The sequence below is a fragment of the Embiotoca jacksoni genome, unplaced genomic scaffold (genome assembly GCF_022577435.1).
Source record: "Embiotoca jacksoni isolate LCO1_2020_lvr unplaced genomic scaffold, fEmbJac1.0.p SCAF_15, whole genome shotgun sequence".
NCBI lineage: Eukaryota > Metazoa > Chordata > Actinopteri > Embiotocidae > Embiotoca > Embiotoca jacksoni.
In genome coordinates, this window is record NW_027185285.1 from 14,539,953 (window position 1) to 14,567,535 (window position 27,583).

The window sequence follows — 27,583 nt, forward strand, 5'->3', positions numbered from 1 at the left end:
GGCCGTAAATTTGAAATAATGAACTGCCTGGCCTAACTTGGTGATTTCAGCAAGGAGGGAAGTGAATTGTGGAGAAGAACTGGGTACGACCTGATGGAGGAGAGAGAGAGAGAGAGAGAGAGAGAGAGAGAGAGAGAGAGAGAGAGAGAGAGAGAGAGAGAGAGAGAGAGAGAGAGAGAGAGAAAGAGAGAGAGAAAGAGAGAGAGCGAAAGAGAGAAAAGGGGAATAAGTAGAGAAAATAACATGGACAGATAGTGGCATGAACAAAAGCAGATGAGAGCAGACGATGTCATTCCAGGACAAGACTTTGTAGGCAGAAGAGCACGTGGAGGCAGAGCCGATGGTGGCTTTGATGCTGAGGGATATGCTCGGTGTTATAGGATGTGTAATTTCAGCAGGGTTACTGTTAGTTTCCTCGGAAAAGCCTGCTTCTTCAGCTTCTTAGGGCAAATTTTTAATTTCTCCCTGGCGCAGGTCCTGAGCTGGAGGGGGGAAAGTTTTAAGATGTAAAGCTGCTGGGATTAGGCCTGTACGAGGGGAGGACATGGGAGACGAGGCTGGGATGAGCCCCTACAGGGTCGCAGGGACCCGGCTGACCGGGTCGCTTGTCACTTTTCAGACAGTCAACAAGGGGCTTTGCAGAAACCCTGAATGTTGTGTGTGTCTTACTGCACACGCAATGGAGGGATGAGGAAGGGATGAGGAGAAGATGAGTTGGAGATTAGAGTGAGGGATGGACGTGAAGGCTGAGGGCATTTTGGCAAAGTACAAAAATGCTCTTAAGTCAGGGAGAGTCAGCAGAAGAAGGAACCTGTAAAGTTGAGTAAAATCGAATTGACTTTTTGCTTCATACCATTTTTCTGTTCGCATTTGTCTTCCATCAACTTTTCACTCTTCACAGTTGCTTCGTTCTCTGGCTCGGCCTAAGACCTCCCTCCTGCTATTTTTCAATCCGTTTTACTGGTCTTCCTGTGTTTTAACAGGCTTTTATAACCCGGCTGCAGCTGCAAAAGAGAGCAGGAGAGTATGGTAGGGAAAAGGGGTAGTTAGAGAGGGAGGGAAAAAGGGAGGGAGCGGGAATTGAATCATGAAATGAGGACCATATTTCCATACTGCGCTGAAATGTGGACTTTCCATTTTTGTAACCAGGGTGCTCTCTCTGTCTGTCTCTCCACTCGTTCCCTCTCTTCCTCCCTCGCTCTCTCCATCAGTGAAGTGCTCCACGCAGCTGTTCGTCAGTAGTTGTCTGTTTGTTTGTCTCTGCCCGTCCCCCCCCCACCTCCCTCTCTCTGCCTTTAGCTCATGTAAACTTTGCTTTTCGTCATGCTTTTTCCACTGCGGAGCGTCTCTGCTTTTGATTAAAGTCAGAAAAGCAGCAGATCTCTCCACTCTCCCTCTCTCTCAACTGTAACTAACACAGACGCCATTTCATCCCCCACCCCCGCCCCTTCTTCACCCCTCATCCGTAGTTTCTTCCCCCTCTCTGTTCTTTCCACAGCAGTTTGTTTAGGCCACGCGGCTCTGCGAAAACTTCACCGCCATTGTTTGTTGAGCTTTCCGGCAAGAGCATCTTGAACTGATATGGCTTCCTCCTGTGTTATGACCACTACAAAGTGAACGTTTCTTTCGGTGTGATAATATCTCAGGCCACAGCAAGGCCGAGGCATCAAACCCTGTCTGGATCCCGTGGTCCAAATCCCGTGCTCCATCACTATAGTGCCAGCTGTAGAACGAACAGACGCTCCCTCGTAACCTCAAAAATCAGCTTCATCCTCATCCTACAGATTCATCCTCGACCTCAAGCCCACCACCGCAAAATTTTGCCACAGTCTGTTCCGGCTCTCATGCCCCTGACCTCAGCATCCTTAGATCCTCTTTCCCACTCCTGCTGCTGCCTCAGCCAGACACTCTATTGCAGCTGAGTGGGCCGCAAGCATCTGTTTACAGCACTCCTTCTGCAGTGTGAGATAATGATGGCCAGATACAGCCCACAGTAAAATAAACACGCTGCCACCTCCCTCCTGCAGGCCTGAGTTAGAGCACAGTCTCAATGAGGAGGGTCGAACAGTGGCATCAAACCCAAGCAGAAGAAACTGGCTCATATTACCACTAGAAGTCTGCACGAAAACATTCCCTTGGTTGTTTTATTGGATGAACATGGGCAGAAAAATGGCAGACTCATCTGGCCTGAAGTTGCTCCGTACGATTCTTTTTTTTATAAGTCATGTCTGTGTGGAATAATGTGTACATATGAGGACTGGAACAAAGTCATATATAGACATAAAGAGAAAGCGCTCGAACCTGCTTCGGATACCAGATGGGTGGGGATTACTGCATTTGCTTTGGGTCAAGAAGGTTGACAGAAGAGTAACGCAAATTGCATTTGGAATTCTTTCCAGTGATTGTCTAATCGTTGTGGTATTGCAGTGTATACTCCAAAGATTTGAATACTCATATATCTCCACACAAACACAATACACTTCACATTTCTGTTTATGCTATTCGGGCTCTGGTTTGTTTCTTGTAGAAAGTAAATATTAGATGTACACATCGTACATTGAAATAGGGCGCACCACACAAGCTAGTCCATCCACAGAGTTTAGATTTTAAGTGTAGCTCATATCTAGCTAACTGAATTATTGTTTAACCTGAAGAGCAACCAGTCAATATATCTGACCTGGCACTTAACCAAAACACTGTTTCACAATGGTATGAAGTTAGCCTGGTGAATATGGGATTATGAGTCCGGGTACCCTCCGTAGAGACCCGTTTGCAGTTCCCATCCCACTGGGCGTAGACCTCGGGTTACTTTTAACCAATCAGAATGCTCCGAAACCAGCCGACACTCTGCCACCGCTGCAACTACTTGCCACCTCGTCCACTAAGCGTAGTTTCATTAGTACAGCATATTTATTTAAATTGTTTTAATGAATGCCAGCAGCTTGACGAGGTGCTGAGCATTCGGTGACATTTCCGGTGAGCAAGAGTTAAAAAATAACGACCCTGTCACCAGCCGTCTAATTTGGTGTCCCGAAGCAAGTTTTGCCTCAGGGCCACATTACATTACATTTCATTTAGCTGACGCTTTTATCCAAAGCGACTTACAATAAGTGCATTCAACCATGAGGGTACAAACCCAGAACAACAAGAATCAAGAAAGTACAATTCATCAAGAAAGCCAAACTACAAAGTGCTATAAGTAAGTGCCATTTTAAGTGCTACTTAAGTGCTATTCAAGGTATATTCGGAAGAGGTGTGTTTTTAGTTTGCGGCGGAAGATGTACAGATTTTCTGCTGTCCTGATGTCATTGGGGAGTTCATTCCACCATTTAGGAGCCAGGACAGCAAACAGATGTGATTTTGTAGAATGTTTAGCATAACGGGTTAATCCGGCCACGGATATGCTAATAGCATCAGACTAAATACCTAAATGGCATATGTTATGCTAGCATAACAGAAACTAGGTGAGTATTATTTGTTACATATTTTGATCATCCATAGTTATATCAATTTTCAGCATGCATTCTCCTCCAGGCAGTCACATAAATTATTCTAAGTACTTCAACTTCAACTAACTTTACTGATGTCTAAAACCTTTCAACCTCCTCTTTATGTCCTCTTACTTTATCATAACAACCCGCTTTTGAATTCACAATAAACCCCCGAAGCCCATTCATCTGGTCTGCCTGTTGGAGAAAGCTGAATGCTGAATGCCCGGATATATGTGAATGTGTGTGTGGAGTTGTGTGTGCATACTCTAATATTATGGCTATAAATCGCTGTGTATTTTCTCAGTGAAACTGACAGGAGGCAGACAGTTCAGGCGTGGTGACAGCTGAGACCGAGACCAAACCAAAGATTGGGCTCTGGGGAGCGGGTTTGTTGTGGAGGACTGGGCTTGACTGAAGGCAGGGCCGGCTGTCACATGTTAATCCAAGGAATACGCAGGCGTTTGTGCTCACTTACAGCACATAAAATATACACCCACAGTCCTGCAGCGTGGTGCGCATGGTTTAAACTTACAGACACACTCATGTACATGGAGACATATACGCATACCTTCATCCTCCATCTAGTGTGTAATGACAACAGTCTCAGGCATCGGTTTGGATGTGTGGTCGCACCTGCTCCTCACCTGAATCCACTCACAGATCCCATCAGGGGCCCCTCAGGCTCCTCGGGGGCCTGAGGAGAATCCCTGCACACACAGTGTACACACACACACACACACACACACACACACACACACACACACACACACATACACACACACACACACACACACACACACACACACACACACACACACACACACACACACACACATACACACACACACACACACACACACACACACACACACACACGAGCACTACAGGCAAAATGGAAAACATCACATCATCCTCTAAACCAGTTCCCTTTTTCATTTCAGCTGTCCAACTTCCTCCTCTCTGATATCTCTCTTTCTGTCTTCTCATGTCATCCAGCTCATTCTTCTCTTCTCATTCGCGCTCCATCACTTCACCCCCACCGCACCCCCCCCCCCCAAACACACACACACACACACACACACACACACACACACACACACACACACACACACACACACACACACACACACACACACACACACACACACACACACACACACCTCCCCCTTTCTCTCCTTCCTGGTTCCCTCGTTCTCTCTGTTTTTCATAAACTTTTGGCTGAGCTCGAGCTAGTGATCCCAGAGGCGTAGTGTGAAACGCTAGACATTTCTGAGCGACTGCCAAACAGATGCAGGCTCCTCTGGTCTGCCCCTCGACGTGAACATCCTCTCCATTTAATACCACAGAGCCGTAGACAACAGGGCGGCCATTGCGCTGACATTTCATCCCTTTATAGAGGCACAACACACCAACAGGGGTTCCCATTTAAATTCATAGACTTAGTGGTCATTTTGCTCGGGTGTGTTTTGGAAATTAGCAGGGTTGCAATGCGTGAAACTGATGTGTTACCATGGCGAGGGCAGTACTCATTAAACATTTTGGTGACAGATGTGTTCAACATCTCATCCGTGATTACCAGTCATGGTGAACACGTGACATAATCACCTCCATGTCAAGGTCATAAATGTGGGTATTGAAATATTAAAGATTACAAAGAGTTAGTTAACTGTAAGCTCATTTTCAGAAGAGGATTTTGTTACTTTCTGTGTGGATATTTAACCTAATTCTGCCCCTGATTTTATTGCATGTCAAGTATTTTTCAAATCTTTTTATTAAATTTTTTTCTCAAACTTGAAATCTTACTGCTTTTTTTCTCTGGTTTTTGACTCTCGGTGCTTCAGCTTTTCAAACAAGGTCAGATTTTACAGTCCATTACTTGAGCACGCAGAAGCTGAGATAATAAGGCTGAGGTCAATGATGCCTATTGATGTATATGTTTTTTGAAATCGCTAAGTGGATTTGCAGCTGTTTTAATCTCAGTTTTCCGTGTTGATTCTGCTGAGAGGGAGGAAGGACGTTTTAAAGCTTTCATCTGGGTTAATAAGTTAATAGATGGATTGATAGATGGCAGGAATAAATCTCCAATTATCAGCTTGACTGAGGCCGAGCCTGAGTGGAGCCATAAGCTGTCTGAACTAGGCTAATCCTGTGTGTGACATGTATGGATGCATGTCTTTTAATTCACTTATGCTGTCGATCTGATTGTGCCAGCGTATGAAAACTATACATGTATATCTCAGATGAGGCTGGTGCAGAAACCTGCACTCTCCTGGTGGACAAATTAACACAGAATAACAATTTAATGCACTGCATTCCTTCAGTGGATTTTCACTCCCAGGCCTGTGGTGCTGCTGAAGCCTGGGACTTGCCTGAGTCGTTTGTCCCAGTGGCCTGGCCCTGATACTGGAGAAGGCAGGAGGCTTGTGTGTTTGTCAGCTCGCATGTCTGAGACAGGAAGCCCAAGGCAGTTGTTTACTCACCTTATCTGCCCTACAGATAAAGCCAGCTTTGACACAGATAGCAGACAGCTCATAGGCATGGCCTCACACACAAACACTGGAAGACTCACTAATGCACGTGTGCACAAGTCTGCAGCAGTGTGTGTGTGTGTGTGTGTGTGTGTGTGTGTGTGTGTGTGTGTGTGTGTGTGTGTGTGTGTTTGTTTGTGCCCACGCAGACACAAACCGCACAGACACGAGGCTGTGCTGGGAGCCACTGACCCTCAGGCCGAGTTCATCTGGAGACACAGACTGACAAATGTGGCTGGGCGGTGACTCCCAGACAGCTGGTGGTCAAAGGTTGCCTTTCTATCTGTGCTCTCATTTGGCTGATTGTTTTTTCTCAGGCCTCATCTGTCTGTCTCTTCCTCCTCCTCCTCCTCCTCCTCCTCCTCCTTCTCCACTTCTCTGTGTCTGTCAGCTGAAAGAATAAATCTTCAGTCCACGCAGTAGGTTTGCTGATCTGGCTGATCCTTCCCCAGAAACACGGATATTCTGGACCTCTTTCCGGTTTACTTGGGAAATTCCCCTCCACCCCACGAGGACGTATGCAGAACAGCTCCCCACTATTTAATTTAATGCTTCTGTGTGTGTGTGTGTGTAGTACAGTAAGTGTGTGCCATCCCAGATCTGGTCTGAGTGTTTGACTCAGTGTCCTGATTTGACACACACACACACACACACGCACGCACGCACGCACACACACACACACACACACACACACACACACACACACACACACACACACACACACACACACACACACACACACACACACATATTAATGCATTCACAGAAAAAAACAGACATGCAGCCTTACTCACAAATCATGCACATCGTACATTAAGCATCCATTGGCATCACCCAGGGAGGATGTGGAGTCCTGCACAACCATTCATCGCTCCCCTAATTCATTAGTGCAAATGAGCATTTATGCAGAGCACACATTATTTTTACAGGCTTGCTTTATGTGTTTGTGTGGAGTTTTACAACCCTCATAAAACACGTTCTCCAAGCCCCAGATAGATTTGGGAGCATTTATTTGCATAGTTCACAAACCCAAAATAAATCTTTAGTGTTTTCTGGCCCCGGCTGGATCAGACTGAAGGCCCGTTGGTGTAAATAAAGAGTGTGATGCAAACAGTGTTGTCTTGTAATTTGAATAATATTTTGTTGACATTGTGTTAAAATGTGAGAAGAAATACACTATTTGAATGATGTCTGTACACTATGCAAATGACATTCGCTGTGAAGCCTGAGAATAGTTTGGATTCAAATCACCTGTAGTCAAAATGAAAATCTAGTTTTCTTTTAGCGTGCATGAAACCTTTAGCTTCATACCTCCTCATGCATAGAATACCATTACCACCTCGCAGGACTGGAGGACAATAGAATATTATCGTTATTTTAAAAAACAAACCTGATTTTATTGATTTACATATCGCGTGTTCTCATGCACGGGGCTGGAATTATCCTCTGGGATGCCCAGTTTTGCCCGGATATGTTTAAATGGCGGTTCCTTTTATACATGAATGTTGTTGACTTCTGTAAAGGTTCCCTCTACGTTATGAACATGCGTTCTGGCAGGAGTTGAATCAACCAATCAGCTTGAATGACACGTTGTTGATATTTGGCTGGTCTGTAAATTGCCAGTTTCACATCAAAATGTGTAAAAGCTGCGTTGGTCTTGTATTCCTTTCACAACAGCTGCCTCCTATGTATGAGAAGCCGTTGCATTTCTTACGCTTTTATTTTTTTTTTTATTTGCCTGCTTTTACGTCACATGACCTTATAAACAAAGCCCTCTGGTGTCTCCCACACAAGAACAAGATCCTGTAGGTTCTATGACTAGAAGTCTCAAACTTATTTTATTGTGAAACTAACACATGAAACTATTTCATACATTTTGATGGAAATCGTAGGCTGTATATAAATTTCCGCAGTCAACAAATACCCCTAACACTCTTTCCTGCACCTTCGAAGAGGCATGGACACGTTCAATTTGAAACTAAAAATATATTTCTTATTTTGCGTCTTTTAACCTGCATTAGTGGAATTGTTTTCCAATTAGGGGAAACGCAACAGGGTAGCTTGCATGTCAGCGAACAATGGCTTCTTCACACTTACCAAAGCAACATTAGAAGTCATTTAGTGAAGTGTTCGTCCACAACAACAGTATTCTCACTCATTGTTTGCCCCATGTGGTCTTCACCGACTTCTAAAGATATCTTGAGCTGATAAATGTTCCGCTATGTTCACCAGCTTGTGGTCGCTAAAGTTGGCTTTCTTCTGTTAAGTGCTGGGCAGGTAGGGTACGCCGGGGTTTAAGAGCTTTTCCTCTTAAAGCTACTGCTGTAAACGAAGTTGATTAGAGCTGTGAAAGCGTAGCAGAGCAGTAAAGTTGTGGCTTGTAAAACCCAACAAAAGATGCTAAAAGAGCTGCAGAGTCGTGTGACATTTATCTGCCCGTCTTCCACCGTTCACATCGATCAGAATTATCTCATTCACTGCTAATAGAAAATATTGATGAGTGCAGCTTTAAGTATCTTATTATTTCAGTTAATATTGTGATGGAGTGCGTATTCCCAAACCAATTTGCGCCAACTGGCTGCCAATTACTCAAATCCAATGACACAATAGTGAATGTGGGGCTTTCGGGGACCCCAGGTGGTCCGGGAGCCCGGGACCGGTGCCAGTCCTTCACAGGTTGGTATTCCTGCTTATCTGTGTTACAGCTTTTTATTCAGATACATGAACTTGTCCACAGTGGGTTTGCTACTGAGCATTTGTCCCAAGGGGATCTGACACTTTGGGTGGGGAGTGGGGATCAAATGCCAAGTCAAAAGTTCACAAGGTCATGCTCTCTGCTCCCCCACAATACACACACACACACACACACACACACACACACACACACACACACACACACACACACACAGTCAAGGTTTGATTGGCAGGTCATCATGAGCTCTGAGTTGAGTACAGGCCCACATCGCAGCACACCCGGCTGCTGTCCTGGATGTGTTTGAAATGTATTAGTTGGGGATACTGAGCGGGTAGCTTGCAATGGCAATGTTTGGCTTTTGGCAAACTGATGGCACTGCCTCGTGGTGGCTGCGGTGTGCTGTGTGTTTGCTTTTCCTCGTATCCCCTGTAGTGCTGGTTTTGATCGTGTCTGCTCCCTGGCTGGTGCCCACTGTACGCTGCCCCTCCCTCCCCCACCGCTTCCCCCTACCCTCCTCTACTCCCTTCTTCAGCTCTGCCAACAAGTCTCTCTTTCTTTCTTTTCTCATTCCTTCTTTTATTCTCTCTGCTCACGTCTTTCTTGGCGAGGCAAAACGTTCCCACAGCTCTCACAATCCCCCCCTAAAGTCCCGCCCACCCACCTCCCCTCGGCTTTCTCTCTCTCCCCCTTTTCCTCAGTCTATCACTCTTTCCTTCTCCTTACCCCCCCCCCTCTCCCTTTCTTCCTCTCTTTCATTCACTTCTTTTTTTTGTCTTCATTGTTGTCCCCCACTCCTCTCCTCTGCCTCCCCTTTATTTTTGCCTTTTCTCCCTATAACCCCCCCCTCCCCCCCCCTCCTTCTCCATCTCTCACCCCCATTCCCTGGCAAAGACTGGCATCACATGATCTCCATTCCCATTTGTGCCCAGACCCGGGCCACACTCACAAACATACACACAGAAACACACACATGCATGTATATCACAACATGGGGAAGAGTGGAGTGCAGCAGGAAGGCTCATGTCTTTCATTCAGAGTTGGGAACTTCAGCACATTTGATCCACCGTTCTGTTTGCATGAAACTTAATATACACACATCATCAGTGCAGTTTAAACAAGCCTCCCTGTGTAAAAAGTCTGAATGGACATTGAGTCTTTTCACTGTGTTTGGTGTTAGTATTATCAAGCTTGTTTCAGCAAAGTGCAGGAACACAGAAAGGAGAAAAATACAGTGATCTCCTGTTGAAGTTTTTTTGGGGGGACAAAAACACTGCTGGAATTGCACTGGAATTTGTAGTTCATTCTTTGGAGTTGCAGAAATTTAATTTGTTGGTAGGAATTTTGTCTAAAGCCCGATATGCCAGAGAGCTTTCGGCTCCAGCCCCCCCCCCCCCAAACCCTCCCTTCTTGCTAAAGCCGTGGCAGCCCTGCTGAAATCTTTCCCACTGCTTTCTCTTCCCCCTGTGTGAGGCAGATTTCTTTAGCATGTGTTGCTGTGTTGTGCCCCCACTGCCAACAAGTGACATCTGCTGGCCAAATGGAGGAACGACACCTCCCCATATGCATTCTGGGTTTAATGTGAACATTTGGATATGGTGGCAGAGAGGTTCAAATCAAAGGCGCAATGAGATAATTTTAAAATCAGACCATTATTTTTCTTCGGGAATAATAGTCATAGCTTTGTACAGCAACCTCGTTACAGTGGAAGATTTTTGCTGCCCTGCTCTTACTTCTACCCAGAGAACAAGGGATTTTTCTCTCTCTGTGTCTCCCTCTTCCTCCCTCCCCGCCGATCTCTCCCTGTACATCACAGCTCATCAGCATAGGCACAGATAAAAGATAAAAGAAACAGGGTAGAGGAGGAGGGGGGGCGGGGGAGGGGGGTATACATGGGCAGCCAGCCAGCCCCCTCCATCCTCCTACCCCCTGCCCTCTTCTCTCTCCCATGGTTGATTCCCTTTAGGCCCCTCTCACCCCTTCTCACCCCCCTCTCACCCCCTGGCTCCCCGGCTCTGTGTGGCGTTGGCACAGAGAGGGCGCAGGCGGCACACAGACGGCCACGCAGATGGGCAACGGGCAATGCAGGGCTGCCTCCCCACACCTGCTCCTTGCTGGCACAGGGCTCGGGCCAGGCGGCCGCGCAGTGCACACACTCTCTCTCTCACACACACACACACACACACACACACACACACACACACACACACACACACACACACACACACACACACACACACACACACACGCACACACACACGCACACACACACACAAACACAGATGTGCATCTAACGCAGAATTATCTGCCTCAATTTATTGAACTTTCCCACTTATAGACAGAATTGCAGCGAGCGCACACATGCAAATACTCTGGGAGACCGTTATACACGCTACACACTCATGCTTACGTGCTGTAATAAAAGAACAGTGTCTCCCTCCTACACTTTGCTGCTCAGCCTGTCAGTCACAGATGTTTACACGCTTATCTCCAACTGTGCCTCAACATGTGCTCTCCAGAAATCTTTGCACATATACACTATCATAAACATATATAAGACACAATTTCACATCCATAGCCACCAAGTGTTGTATTTATAGTCTCACACCCACACATTCACACTTCAGCACTACCAGCACAGAAACACATTTCACAATTAATCACATCGCCTCATGCTGTGCTGTCACATGGAGTTACATGCCAGACATTCACTGAACTACACAGAGGATGCACCATTGTCACTTGTACACTGAATGTGGGCACAAAGATTGATTTATATAGACTTGGAAAGATGTTTCAATGTATGAAAAAGATGAGAATTTGTAAACGCACTAGCCTCTAACTGCTATTTTGTTGACATCGCCACAGTGCGAGAGGAACTGCCAGGATGTGAAGCCGCTGGTTTAATAGGTAGGGTGTGGATATGGAAGCCAAATAAACTTCCCAGGAAGGCGCCAAAAATAGCTGGAAGGAAAATCCATCCTAAAACAGAAACCCCCTGGTGTTATTCTTTCCATTTGAGAGAGCACCGTCTTGATTTAAACGCAAAAATGAGCATCGCCATTGACAGCAAAAGGGCCATCTTTACAGTCACAGATCACAGGGTGGTTTTACAATGATACAGGTAGTTTTTTTTATTTTTTTTTTTTTTTTTTTATCATAAGGCTGAATGTCACTGAACAAATCAGGATCTTTTTTTCTATTCTTTTACACTTTCGACTGAAATCGTCCTGCTGCAAACTCCTGATGTGAGAACAGAGGAGTTCATAAAAATGTTGATACACTGATCTGAGTTGCCTTCAGTCGTTACAGTGCACACAGATCAACAAGTAGAAGAGAGTGCTTTTGGGCCTTTTTTGACCTGTGTTTCACCTCTCAGGCTGCATACAGTCTGCCCTATCATGTTTTCTGTTAATCTATGTGCCTGCAACCTGCGCAGCAACAGATGGAGCTATAAGGAAATACCTGCAGACACAATTCAGGACACAAAAGTGCCCCCCATTTAATCTGTGCTTTTAGTTAGTTGTAGTTAATATTCTCCTAAAACATACATGAATAGAACATTAATCAATTATATGGCTGTAAACCGCAGAGCTCAGTGTCGTAAAGATGCAAATTGTAAGTTTATCATCTTCATCAAAGAATCAAAACGTGACGACCAGACTTTATCTTCATCCCCGCCGTAAGAACCTCCTTCTAAATGTCGCAAAAACAAAAGATAAATGAATAGAATTTCGCACTGAACATGAGAAAATGGCCAAAGTGGATGAGTCAGTGTGTGGAGGCTGAAGGGGGCTGTTCTGTGTGTCCTAATAGCTCAGCAGGAGTAACCACAATGTTCTCCTTGTCCCCTGTTATTATCCTGTTAAACTTAACTGTACATTATCTAATCAGACAAGTTCCCATGAAGTAATCGGGGGCACTTCTGGAGAAAGTGGCATCCTTTCACACAAGTGTTCATTTTTCTAAAACCCTAAGGTAGCCACAGTGAGCAAGAGTCATTCGTGGGACAGATAGACTGCACCATCACTTCTGCTACCCCCCTCCCCCCTCCTCCCAATGCAGCGGTGTCCAATAAGAAACTCTGGCTTAAACAGCAGGCTCAGAATCAGCTTTGCTTGTAGAAGATTGAAACACAAGGCGGCTGGCGGTGGTGGGTCGATCAGAAGGCAATGAGTAATTTTCAGAAAAACTGGAATTGGAGAATGAAAATGGAGGGAGGGGGAGTGGAGGAGAAGGAGGAGAGCGGGACGAGGAGAGGATGAAGGAGGTGGTGGAGGAGGAGAAGAAGGGAAGAAAAAAAAAAGAAGAGGTTGAACTGAAGTCCAATAAAAGAGCCGAGCGAACATCTGTGTGGGATAGCCGTGGGGATTAGGAGGGTTTGGAACATTTTAAGCGCATTAAAGATTAAAAAAAAAGGTCAGAATGTTTAGCAACATACCGATAAACCTCTTAAGCGAAACCCAATTGGGGAGGCTGTTCGGTTTCTTTATCCAGAGGCTGATGGATGGGGGGGTCGCGGGTGGAGAGAGGGGGTGAGACTACGCAGCCATACACACTTAAACTCAAGCGCACCCTTGTATATATGTACATGTCAGTCAGTGCAGTTCGCCTCATGCTCTCTGTTTTATATCCATCTTCCATCAGCATGAAATACACAGCATGTAATCTACTTTATATTTGTTATTGCTTTGTATACTTCTCCATAATGTGCCCTGCAGTTCAGTCAGGGTTGCCCTCTGTCACATTTGGGCAGACATGTACGAACGCAGCGCCGCAGCCTCATTCCCACATTAACCCCGAGCCAGAGACCAGAGCTGTCACCGGTACCCACACACTCCATCAGGAATGACAGGGTTTGGAATCGCAGGCCTAAAATGCAGCTACTCATATAGACAGAAGAGAGAGAAACATCCAAGAAAAAGAGGAGCAGGGTGTTACAGTAGGAGAGAGAGAGAGGCGAGACAGACATGAAGGAGGGAGAGAACAGTGGTAGATTTGTCCACAGAGCGCTGGAGTAGTCGGAGGAAGAGGCCCCTATCATTTGACTGCGAGGTGAACCCTGTCTGCGGAGCTATCCTTAAATGACACGGCGCACATGCAGAGGGTGGAGACGGAGCACGAGGGGTCACGGCTGGAGGCTGCAGCTATACTGACAATCAAATCTGTGCAGCTCCATGCATTTCATATGTCATTATTACTGAAACAATGGTGACATTTACGAAAAGCCCAGTTTAAATCATAATTTACACAGTACAGTACCAGTTTGTTTAAATCTTCACTCAATCATTCACCTGTCATTACACATACACACAAACACACTGTGATGCAGAGTCACAAGTGTAACTCCGAGATATTTAGGACATCAGGACTAGAGACCGACCAATTTACCAATTCCATCCATTATTGGACTATCACAGATATATTGGTATCAGCGTGTATGTTGTCAAATATAAAAACTTTCATTCTTCAAAAAGATGCTTGGGATAATTTAGAAATTGTTCTATTTGTGTTTCTTTTTATTTATAGTTATTTGTAATTATTACATTCCCAGTGAAATGTACTGCTTCATCAGGTATTAAAGTGCAGACAGATACAAAGCCCAGCAGGAAGAGGCTGCCATAAACCTGCATCAGATTTTGTATCTGCAGATGAAATGACAATACTGAATATTAGAATAACTGACTTATGAAAATATACTTCCACCCGCTGTCTAGTTTAGCAGCCAATGCTGTTATATTTTATCTCCAGTGCTGGACTGGTTGATGGTGATTTTATAGCCTGTCATCAGTCGGCGAAATCCCCTTCACTTAGTGCACATTAGATTACAGAGGGCCTGTTTGCTCATGTGTGCTTGCGATGCACAAACAAACACTCTAAGCTGTTTGGTAAATTAGCAAAAAGTGTGCAGTGTGCACTCGTATATGAATTTGTGCACGGTAAATGAGTCCATTAGCACTGGCAATAGCTGCCTGTGTACTGAGTGAGCGAGCATGTGTATGTGATTTTATATTCAAGTGTCTCTTAAATGATCTGCGCCTGTGTAATTGTGTGTGTGTGTGTGTGTGTGTGTGTGTGTGTGTGTGTGTGTGTGTGTGGCATTAGGCTGTTTTTGTGTGTATGATGAATGGACTGAATGTGTAAGTGTGATTTTGAGTGTGTGTACATTAGCCCTGGTGTGAGTTATTAGCCTCTGTCTGCATCTGCAGTGTGATAAATGTATAGCCAGTGTTAACTTTTGTGTACACACTCCTGAAGTATATCAGCAGTGACTGTACAGTATATTGACCAGGCAACAAAATTAACTCATTGTGAGTGCGTGTGTGTGTGTGTGTGTGTGTGTGTGTGTGTGTGTGTGTGTGTGTGTGTGTGTGTGTGTGTGTGTGTGTGTGTGTGTGATTAGAGCGATAGAATGATGTATTTGATTTCCTGTGTGTGTGTGCGCGCGCTGTATTATCTCTGGCGGGGCGTGTGCAGGGGGCCTTGGGGCGACTGTGCGCAGGAGATAAGGGTGATTCATCTCTGTTTGAACGTTGTGTGTGTGTGTGTGTGTGTGTGTGTGTGTGTGTGTGTGTGTGTGTGTGTGTGTGTGTATATGTTTGTGCTTTGGAGGCATGTGTATCCGTGTTTGGTGTGTGCACGTGCAAGCATTTGAACCAACACCTTAATAATTGTGGTTACATGCGCTTTAGTCAGTGTTGTGTGTGTTATAGATGTGGGTGTGCACAAAGGGAGCTGTGGGGATGAGAGGACTGCTGGCAGGGATTTGTCCCTGCAGGTGGTCTATAGAGCATATACTGTATAATAATCTAATACACTGCTTGTCTATTGTCCTCCATTAGCGTAGAGCACCTTCGTTATTTGGATGCATCACGCCCCCCCCCCCCCCCCCTCCGCTCACAATAACTCCTATACAAGCACCTTTGGGCACCTATTGTACACACACACAATATATATTTACATGACTGCCTGTGAACATGCCAAGGATTACATACATAGAAAACCTCTCATGCACACATTGGCATGTAGGAGTGAAGTCACATACAACATATAAACACATGCATGCAGGGGATCGGTGTCAGCAGACAGACACTGAAGAGATTGTGGCAAAAAGCAGAGCCTTTGAAAGACATTTGTGAAAATCAATGAAATACAAAATAGATGAATAGATTAGAATAACATAAAAGGACAGGAGCAGTTGTTGTTTCCTGATACAGAGATGCATTGTCTAGATATATGCAAATACAATGAAAAGTGAAGCACAACACTTAAAGAAAAGTCTGAAACTGAGAACATTGCTTTCTTTGATTCATGTTTTATATTACTTTAGTAAACAAAGATGTTTCATACCGTCGTTATAAGTTTGTTTTTAACTGACAAAAATAAAATCACGTATTCAGAAAAATCGCAAAAATCTGAGTATCCTCGGTCAAAAAAACAGGTGTAATACTGATTTCATTTGAAAAATGACCAAAAGGGAGAAATATCTTTACATTAACTGTTTAATTTTTTTAAGGAAATCTTTACTTTTTACTAATGGTTTTTCAAAATCTGAAAGTGTCTTTCTGACAATGTTCTATTAAGAGTGTCTTACTTGTAAAGTAAGACTGCCTGCAGATTTTTGTGTCCGAGGTCATAGATGCCCCCAAGTTCTCCAAAGAAATCTCTTTTTAGTAGAGTGAACATACGCCTGTTTTAAGGTGAATATCATCATTGTTAGAATAAACTGTGAGCCTTTAGGTGGCACAATACAATCAACAGTACACATTCATGTTGTCGAGCTGTGACTATTAACATGGGGGCCGGGAGTTGGGACCCTTTAGAGTAATCCCAAACAAGAACACAAATCTAAGACGGTTAAAGGTCCAAGGAAGACAAAAAAAATGTCTTAAAATCTGACCTTTTTCTGCTTTTTTTTTTTTTTTTTAAATCGTTTGCTTTTTGGTTACATATTGAGTACCTGAACTTCTTTACTGCTCTAATGTCGCTTTAAATAAAATAATCTGACAGTAGCGCTTTGGTTGATTTGCTCAATACCTTGATCAAAAGAAAAGAGGTGACTTAATTTCAAGAGTCGGGGCTCTGCTGGTCACTCGTTGGGAACCAGTGTTTTCAACTGGACCTTTGTGTTGTAGATGATCCTTTGACTTAAATGGAAAATTATCAATATTCATGATCAACACTGCCTTCCCAACACAACAAAAGATAATTTTGCCTAGAAAAACTGCAAAGTTCTCGAAGCCGAATTGAAACGTTCGCTCGATAATGTAACAGGAGTGGATTTAACACCTTGAAATTTGGAGGGACTGATATAGTACAAAAGTCAGCCTTGTGACAGTGTAGCACAGCGGCCACCAGTCTGTTTGGTGCCAAGAGATGCTTAAACAAAACAACACATTGAGCCCATGCCAGTAAGCTATATTATTATCTTCATTCGAACTAAGTGCCAGGCCAAACAGCGACACATATGCACACACAGGCTTCAACAACCACTCATCATTAGGGACTTTAACTGTGCTGTGCCGTCCCTGTTGTCATGACAACTAGGCACTGAATTTTGGCTTGGAAGCTGTCACATAGTGTAAGAGAGATTTTTCAGGAGGCATACAGTTTTAAAAGGTTTTAACGGTTTCAGCTTGTAGTGAAACACACAATCGGGTTTGTCGGGGTGAGCGCTGCTGCGATAAGAAAGGCCCCGGGCGCCATTTATTCCTGGTTCATCTAACAACATTGCAGTATTTGCCTTAAATGATTTCTTTATGCTGTTGTTTCCGCACTTCCTGATACTTTCCGAGTGTGTCTAACGCTTGTGATCGGCTGTCATTTTCATTAAACTCATGCACCCTCCGTAACAGGCTGTTAGTGCAGGAAACACGACGCTCACAGGGTTGCAGACAAGCGTCCCGGCGGTTTTATCCTCACTCCATTTGCATTGCATATCCTCTGTAGGTCTTTTTATCTTTAAGACCACTGGGGCTGTGTGTGAGAGAGAGTGTGCTTTGCAAGCATGTGTGTCTGTGTGTGTGTGGGTGTGCCGTCAGCTAGCAGGAATGCACGGGTACCGCCAAAGCTAAGATGGCTGCCAAGCGCTAAGATGGCTGCCAGGATTCCACAGAGCGACAGTGCAAGAGAGAAAGAGAATCAGACAGAGAATGAGTGAGAGGAATTGAAGGAGGAAGACCTGAAGATGGACTCTTCCTCCTGCAGAATGAGGGACGAGTGTTACGAGAAAACAGACACTCTGGCCTTGTGTTTTTCCTGTTCTTTTCAGCCCACAGTGATGAGGTGGTTTTGTGTCTCTTTTTGTTTACTGGGTTTTGGCAGCAGACAGACAGGGTGAATAGTGCAGCAGTTTGTTGGCACATGGTGCACTACTGCCACCCAAGATTAGGACGCTGATTTGGTTTTAGAAGATGTTGAGATTTGGGGGGCCTAGTAGCGGCTGCAGCGGGGCCAGATTCTGGCCATGGAGACTTGGCCCAAGGCGCCCTTAAAGCTTAAGGACTGCGGGGTAATTGGCCTGAATGGTATATATGATACAACCATAAAAACTCCACAAGGCTGCATTACGCATCTGAAGAAGAATGGCAGCTGGTGGGCCAAACAAAACTAGCTGATGCAGGCAGCTTTCTGCCTGCCAGCCTGCCTCTGTAGATGTAAAGGTAAACACATGCAGGATGTGCAATGCAGAGAACCCAACAATGCAGTGGGAAAGCTGGAGTTTCTTTGGACTTCTAGAACTTTAACTACCTCACACTGCCAGGAGCCTTTCGTAAAATGTGTGTTAGGGTCCAGGAAAGACACTTTCTCGGTTTACTGAAGGTAAACGTGCCCCAAACTTCAAAATATGTGTTATTCATGTTTCTTAGGACCTCTAACACTTCATCCTAACCTACCCTGTTCAACATCTTAACTAAAATAGTGAGTGTACAATTGAGTATGTGGGAGTCCCAAGAAAGAAATGTACACAAAGTGAGAAAAGTGTTTTTGTTGAGTTAAACACACAGCAGAAAAGCATTCTAATAGATGACAAAATGCACATCTTACAATTACGCCTCAACTTACAAGTCAGCAGCAGGAAAGCTGAGGTTTCTTGGAACTAGTTCAGCCAATTTATACGATCAAAGGCCTTTTCTGATATTGTGTGTGTGTGCGCGCGCGCGCGTTTTAGCAGGAGTCCCTAAAATAAATGAATATAAACCAAGAAGTGGCATTGTTAAAATAAACGCACACTAGAAGTTCTATTTAAACAAAATTTACATTTTACAAAACAATTTCCTTTCGTGTAGGATTTCAAGCGCTTTGCACAACCTACGCTGAGGCCCAAACAAAGATAGAGTGTGTGCATATTCCAATGTGTGGGAGTCCTGTAAAGTTAAAAAAGTGTGCAAAACCGTGAAAGTGATTTTCCCACTGTGACAGATTCCAGAAGGATATTGACCTTTTATTTTGGCCGTTTTTATGACTTTCAACTGAGGGTGGAAATATGCACCTTTGCATCTTTAATCTCAGTCCCACGTCTGTCTCCCCTTCATGGAAAAAATTAAGAAGGCGCCATGTCCCGCCAAGTGTCTGAAGAGTTCCCTCTGATGCTAACCTGCCCCCTCACCTTGGGTAGTGGCCAGACATCTGTCCACCTGACTCACCACGCTCTCTTTTTTTTTTTTGATCTCTTTCAGAACAATCAGGACAATCAGACAACTCAAACCAGCAAGGAGACACAGACGTCAAGCCCCCACCAAATGGTACGTTTACAAGTGTGCACTGTACTTATTATTACTAATTATGTGTACACACACGCACACATGCCTAAAACTGTTTGACATACCTGTGCCTATGCAATCACAGCTATACTGACCCTAAAACGCATGCACATGTATGCACACCACCCCTCCATACAGGCCTCTCTGTGTGTGAGTGTCCCGGCAGAGTTGGATCTAAGTTTATTATGGTAAGGAGAGCTGATGGTACTGCAGCGTGGGGGCTGAGCTGGAATTGTGGCGGGCCACTCATAAATCACACTGACGTTATTGGAAGATGGGAACCACATGGCCGCTGCCGTAGCCGAGCACTGACCTCATGCGCTGTCCCCGCTGTGGTTAACCCCGGGCAGGGATGGAGGGAAGGAGGGAGAGATGGAGAATGGGAGGAAAAAAAAAAAAGTGTGTGTGTGTGTGTGTGTGTGTGTGTGTGTGTGTGTGTGTGTGTGTGTGTGTGTGTGGTGGTGGTGGGGGGGGGGGGGGGGTTGAAAAGAAAATAAGAGGTGATGGAATGAAGAGAGGAGTGATGGACAGTTGGAGAGGAGGATGAAATGGAAGAGGAGGTTTGGAGGAAGGGTGTGGATTTAAAATTCACTCAACCCTAGAGACATCTTTTATAAACACACTGAACAGGCCTGGATGTTACAGATATGGACATTATAGAGTGTCATACACAAACTTTCCTTGGAGAGGCTGAGAAAACTTCAGAATGGTGTACATATGCATGTTCATGTCAAACGTGAGCAAAGTTTCAAACAATGAGGTAAACATATTTAAAAGTAGTTCTGGCTTGACACTGCTTGAACACTTTGTTCACAGAGAGTTGACGTCGGCTCATCACGGATTTCTTTATATGGTCATCTGCAGACCGATAGTCCGAGGAGACACTAGTACTTACAGTTGTGTGGTGACAGCAGAAATACATTTTAATAGCCATGTTAAGTGTATATCCCAGACGTAAACCTATTAACATCGGTATTTATACAAACAAAATGTATATATAGTTTATGACTGAAAGACTAAATCCACTGTTATGTCACACAATAAGCTGGTAATGAGAATAATATTTACCGCAGACGTCATGCTGTAGGCTAATCTTCGTTGTTGCAGATTTTCGGGCTGCTCACCCTCTTTTCCCGGATCGAATGCTGGCTCGAATACGTACGGATGAATTTTAGAAGTTGGCATATCCGATCAAGAATGAGAAATTATGTTAGTAGGTTTACCGTTTCGTTTCAGTACCTCCACACTACCCAGTGGACGAGGCGGAGGTCACCAGCACTGGGTGCTGCTGCTCAGCAGGCTTCCTGGAAGGTGGCCAATCCAAAGAAAGTGAGCTTTCAGGGGAGCTTTAAAGAGACGGGAGCTAAAACGACTTGTTTCAGGCGGAGGATGCTTTGAGGGCCTGCATAAAGGACCACTATTAAGATAAATAAGGATTTTTGTTTTAACTGTAAATCATTGAAAGCTACTCTGCTGGAGTCCCCGAATAAAAATAAAAATCCTGAAAAATGAGTGGGTTCCCTTTAATCTACTTGAACCTGCACCCTTGCGAGGATCAGAATTTGAGAGCCTTTAAGACTGTCAGAGGATGGTCATTTGTTTGGGGACATTTTGATATTGCTCCTTTTTTCTCTTTTAATTTAAGAACTCAACGAGTTTGGAGTTAGCACATGGTTTTAAAATTTGACCTGCATTTGCAAATTTTTTAGCTTCTTAGGGGCAGTGGAAACAAGGTGCACGTCATTAATAAACAGCTGCCTGTTCACAAATCATATTGATACAGAGAAACATTATCAGTCATTTGGCGTAACATACATGGGCACCTGTGTTCTTTCAATATTGCATTTCCTTTTAGCTCTGTTTATGATTTCCCTGAACTTCTGGGGAAATATGTGTCTTGTTGGCGGCTAAATGCTAAACTATGTTGACTCACTTAAACTGCCCCTGCTTGGTTCTGGTTCTGGGTTGGCATATACTGTATACAGGTCTGAAAAGTGAGGCTCGTTAGGAAGTGTGCAGTACCACCAGGGACCACTAGTAGTTGACTCCAAAAAGGTTTTGGCTCCATAAACTTCCATTGAACTTCTCTCATGAAGCCACGAGTCATTATTGTGTCATTCGCTAAAGTGACTGTGGCCGTCCATCTGAAAATAATTCCATCGTTGAATAGATACTAGGTCTCAAAAAGTGGTGTTTGGGGGCATGTCTGTTTGATTGACAGGCCTGTGGTGCCGTCAGGTTTCCACTATAGGTGGGCAGGCGTTGTATCCTTGAAGATTGAGTCAGATCCACAGCTCGCTCCTTCCCAGCTTGTACAAATATGTTTAACTCTGGCTCCAAAATAGCAAGATGTCAGTGGCCAAAATACCGAACTCAAGGCTTCAGAACAGTAGTTCACAAACCAATGGGTGACCTCACAGTTTGTTACTGCTTGTTCTGGACAGGTATCATACAGTGGGTTTTTAGAACTTTTGTGCCGAAGATATTTGCTGTGAACAACACTGATGAGTGCTGAGAGAGTGGATCAAAACAGTAAAGATACAGCGTTGGTAACCAAAACAACAAGCTAAAAGTAGCTTCTTAGTCAAGTGAGTAGCTGCATAGATTATCACAACAAACCTCTCTCATACAAGTAATCACAAGATCCACTCATACTTTAAAACATGATTATAGCCATTTTTAAAGTTAGATAGTATGAATGGACTCAAAGGATGTAAGTACAAGGATGTGTGTATGCATCACTTCTTGAATATCTGTTATTATGCATCATTATACCCTATATGTACTTTGATATATGTATATACAATACACAGTGCATCATACATGATATAGCTGTCTATGTATAGATTATACTCACTCGTTGGGCCTGATTGGTTGTGTATGTTGGTCTGTCAACAGTAAAAAAAAAAAAAAAAAATCAACATGTCCACACCAAAGGCCTGTTTTATCTTATAGAAAACACATGGATGACACCAGCAGCGTGTCAAACCTCTCGACACGTGTTTTTCAGACCCTGCAGTGTGTCTACTGAGTGTGTCTTCTTGTATGTTTGTGTAATTACTGTATAGGAATATTCGGTACATGTATCCTGCCGTCTGCTCTCACACGCTCCTCTCTCTCTGTCTTTTCTTCAGGCCACTTGAGTTTCCAGGACTGCTTTGTGACTTCAGGGGTGTGGAACGTAGCCGAGTTGGTCCGCGTGTCGCAGAGTGAGTCACGGCTGCAATTTCTAATGTCAATCACCGTTACTGTCATTCCTTGAACCCTTCATACAGTTACTTTATTATAACTCATTAGTAGCAGAGTTTCATACAGCAGCATCCTTGATCTGCACCTTTTTTTGGAGAATTGATGACTTTTGATTTTACTTTGAAACCATCATCAGGAGCAGTATGGTGTCAGGAGATAACAAATAAACAATAACTAATGAACACCCAGTGTGCACACGGGACACTAAATTGCTCCTGATGATGCTCCAGCCTTTTTGTGGGATTTTTTTTTTTTTTTTTTTTTAACAAAAAGAAAAAGAACAATTAAAGAAGACAGGCTGCCAGCTCTGCAACTGTCCATTTGGGCACAGTACAGCGTTGAGCTTAAAACTAACATCAACATGTCAGCTAATATGCTCACCGTGATCATGCTAACATGAGCAGGTATAATGTTTACATATTCACCATCTTGGTTTTGCTTGTTAGCAAGATTTACTAACTGCCACTAAATTCAAAGTACAGCTGAAGATGATGAGAATGTTATTCATTTTTACTAGTTATATTGTAGGTACATAATTCAGACATTATTGAACTAGAAATATAAATGTTAACATGTTGGGAGCACTGGAGAAGGCAGAGGACAATTCATCATGAGGACATGAATGTCTCTATGGGAATCAACTCTGTGGGTGCCAATGGTTGTTAAGACAATTCCCACAAAAATCCCATGAAAACGCCCAGAGCCAACATTGTTGGTTCGTGTCTCAATTTAAGATTAGGTTACTCCAAAGGAGGACAGCAATGCTTGTTAAAGATTCGTCACTCTAAACAACCAATGTGAACCTCATGGTGCTGCTCGAGGAAATGTCATTGGATCATCAAAGACATTACTTTTCATCATCTGGGAATCAGGCATTTTGGTTTAAGTCTGACACAAAATAATGACCGTCCAACAAACAGATCAACATCAGGAAAATCATCCTATAAGAAAATGAGGCCATGATTTTGTGCAGTGTGTCATTTTTCTGATATTCCTATATTGGATGCGTCTCTGTCCGTGTGTTCATTCCTCAGCTCCGGTGGCTACGGCAACGGGCCCCAACTTCTCTCTGGCCGACCTGGACAGCCCAGGTTACTACAACATCAACCAGGTGACCCTGGGACGCCGCTCCATCACCTCCACCCCCTCCACCAGGTACATACGCACACAAAACACTCCTGATGAAAATGTATTCTGTACTAATATTCTTCCTCTCTTAATTTTCTAACCTCTTGACTCGACTGTATTCTTTATGCTAAGCTTGCTCTGCTTTTTGACTGTGTCTCTTTCTCTCCCCCTTTCTCCTCCGTCATCACTAATCCTTCTCATTCCCTCTCATTTTTCCCACCGATCTGTCTGTCGCCCCGTCTCTGTTCGTGCCTTTTGTGTCTGTGTTCCCCCTCGCTCCCTCTGCCGTCCTCTCCCGCTCATCTTGCGCTGAAGGACTGAAATGGAGCTTTATGCAAGTCTCCCACGGAGGTAGTTACACTCATTACAGAATATCTCCCTTGATACTAATCTAACACAGACCCCTCCATCACACTCGAACAAAAGCCACACACGCATGCTGTCACACAGATACGCACATGCTGTACGTTCACAACCCCCTTTATTTTATTGGTCACAGATGTATGACTCTTTAAGAATCTGCAAACACACACAGGAATGCGTTCCAGCGTTACCATGCACACTTTCTGCGGTCGGTTTCCTTCGCGTAGCTGCTTCGGGCCAGTATGGACTCAGCATGTTGGTCAAATTCTGGCCTCTTGTTTGTCTCGCTGTCCCCGGTTGTGTTGCTCTGACACCTTCCTATTACATAATGTGAAAACACAACATTGAATAGAAACCTTAACATTTAGCATTTTTATTACAAGCAGACAAATTTCTGACTCCGGGGAAAATCAGCGCTCACATTTGTCCTCGAATGTCCAACAAATGATATGTGTATATTTATTAGAGTCCCAAATACCAATCAGTAGTGTCTGTTTGTTTCAGTGAGAAACCCAGACCCACAACTTTAAGAAAAACAGATCATATCAGTCTGAAAATAAATAGCCTTTAACTCTTCCCTTCTTCATGAATTAAACAAACTCTCTTTCTTTCTTTGCTTTCAGCTCCAACAAGCGCAAGTCCATTGACGACAGTGAGATGGAGAGCCCGGTGGATGATGTCTTCTACTCAGGCCGTTCCCCGGCAGCGGGCAGCAGCTCTCAGTCCAGCGGTTGGCCTAATGATGTGGATGCAGGTAGTCCCGCTGCAACTACCCCATCACTTTCTGTGCTGAAGTCCACTTCAATTCAGACACAAAAATCAAACTGATGTTTAAGTTATATATATAGATTTTTTTTTTTTAAACAATGCAGTCATGAAGGCTGCCGCTAAAACAAACCTTTCATTAAATTTGAAAGAGCCAGAAAGCTTTAAAATCCAAAGTGCTTTTCTCTGAACTAAAGGAATAGTTCAGTAATTTGGGAAATACAGTTATTTGCTGTAGATTGACACTCTCTCTGTGGTAAAGATGAATCTAATACCAGGTTAGCTTAGCATAAAGACTGTAAACAGGGGAAAGGAAACAGTTAGCCTCGCTCCGTCCACCGGCAACACAGTTCCCCCAGCAGCTTCTCAAACGTACATGTTACATTTTATTTGTTTAGTCTGCGCAAAGTGTGAAGTGTAAGATTAACAGATGGCTTTACAGGGACTTGTGTGCTGGACTCATTCTTTGCCTAGTGAAGTCACTTCAGTGTTGCTACATAGATGATGTTACTTGTAAACAGAGACAATCCAGCTGTTTTCCTGCTTCCAGTCTTTGTGCTAAACTAAGCTAAGCTGCCAACAGCTTCCTACATTTGGTGTTAGAGTTATTAGAGTGGTAATGATCTTCTCACCTAACCAACTCTCAGTGAGGAAGCAAATCAATGTATTTCCCAGAGATGTCAAACTAAGCCCACATATTTTGTGGAGTTAATTTCATACTAACTGATTTGAAATGGACCAGCAGCCTCAGCTCATCTCCTTCCACCATCACCCCTTCCCCCCTACCTCTACACTGTATTGACCCTTCTTTTCATCAGTTGACCCCCCCCCCCCCCCCTCACTTTCCTCCATCTCACCATCTTTCATTCACAGCTTCTACTCCACTTATAACCTAAACCTTATAAGACCCCCCTCCCCCCCACCCTGCACAATAGCCGAGGTTCATTCACCGACATTATGTCACGGCCAGGTTATAGCATCCTTTCTCACATCCAGCAGGGACTTAAAGAGCCAGTTTACGTAAAACACATAAAACTGTATTCTCTCCGTTACTCTCAGTGGTTTTACAATGCAGATAGTTTGGAGTTTATTTGCTCAAGTTTTAAGATTTCTGTTGTTGCAACAAAGATATATCAAGCGTGGCTTAACTGGCTTAACATCGTGTCTAGAAACTGGGTCATTGTCACTCAAATGACATGTTACTGCCAGTTTTTCCATTATAATGTTTTATATGAGCTTCAATCTCAAAATTCGGCAAATAAAACTTAAGCCATCTGCATGCTGAACTGGCACTTTAACCACACCACAAACTGAGTGTATAACGTACTGACTAGTGTTTGTTGTCACTGAGAAGAGTGGCAGGGATAGTTGTATTTTGCTTAGTTAATTTTTATGTCAGTGTCAGCTTCCATTTAGTTTCCCAGGATCCCGTGTGCGCACACGAGCGTCATGTATGAGACTGTTAAAGCCACATACTGAAGATATAACAAGGATAACTCAAAAGCTTTATAGACTGTAGTCGGTCCAAATGTCTCTGCCTTGTTTATGTTCGTCAATAGAACATAGTAATGGGATGTTTATTCTTATCATATAGGAGGAATAGTTTGGAAGGTGATTTTATTTCTTGTTAAGAAGATTGATATCACTTATCATGTGTACAGTAAATACGAACCTACAGCCAGTCAGCTAACTTCATACAAATAGTGGAACCAGTGAGAAATAGCCAGCTTGATGTAAAATAAGTGAGATGCAGCATGATACCTGTTGCGTTTAAATACGTTTTAATAAGCAGGTTTTGTGACCTTACCCATCGGCCAAGACAATGGTTGTTTCCAGTTTTTGTGCTGTGTCACGCTTATTATATGTTAGCTTTACCAGAAACTTTGCAACGCAGCACATTTTAATTTTTTTTAAGACTTTCCACAAAAAAAAAGGTTTGATGGCTTGCTATATAGTCTTTGCATGTGTAGTCACACAGCGCCACACACGTTTTACTGGCGCCTGGTAGTAATGTCGTCTTCTGTGGCTGGCAAACAGCTTTTACAGCTACCTTCTCATGTTAGTGGCGCATTGCTACCAGGTGATTGTAAAAACATGGGATTCTTTTTTTTTTTTTAAACATAAGATGATAGTCGCATAAACTATTAAAATATTTATGATTTAATGACTATTCAGAAATTCTAAAATCAATACGTAAACAGTCCCAGGCTAGCCATTTCTTCCCGTTTTCAATCTTTGTATTTGGCTACTGTTAAGCTCACCAAATACTGGCAGCTTCTAATCTAAAAAAAAAAAAAAGGTAAATACACCTGTATAAACTTCTGTCCCCCTCTGTGTTTTATTTTGTACATTGTTCATGTTAGAGTAGAGGGATATTTATATGTATTTTCTGTATTATATTCAAGGAACAGTGAGACCTTTTGGGATTAAGTTGCTTTCTTATTGACATTTAGATGAAAAGATTGACACTCGGATGCACAGTGAGCGGAGCATCAGTCTTCTCATCTAACTCTCGTGAAGTTAACTTATTTCCCAAAGTGTCGAACTGTTCCTTTCCCGATATTCCCCTGATGCCTCACGAGTTTTACCATCCAAATCATTCTG

The 27,583-nt window shown here is 43.7% G+C and overlaps 1 protein-coding gene across 1 annotated transcript in view; it reads left to right on the forward strand.

Annotated features, from left to right (window-relative positions):
- nfixb (nuclear factor I/Xb) overlaps nt 1–27,583 on the forward strand; it is a 126,791-nt gene that overhangs the window by 75,423 nt on the left and 23,785 nt on the right. The window contains 5 exon segments of the mRNA XM_069149830.1: nt 19,391–19,456; nt 22,609–22,683; nt 23,758–23,878; nt 24,167–24,202; nt 24,838–24,968. Of these exon segments, the coding sequence (XP_069005931.1) occupies nt 19,391–19,456; nt 22,609–22,683; nt 23,758–23,878; nt 24,167–24,202; nt 24,838–24,968 (429 nt within the window).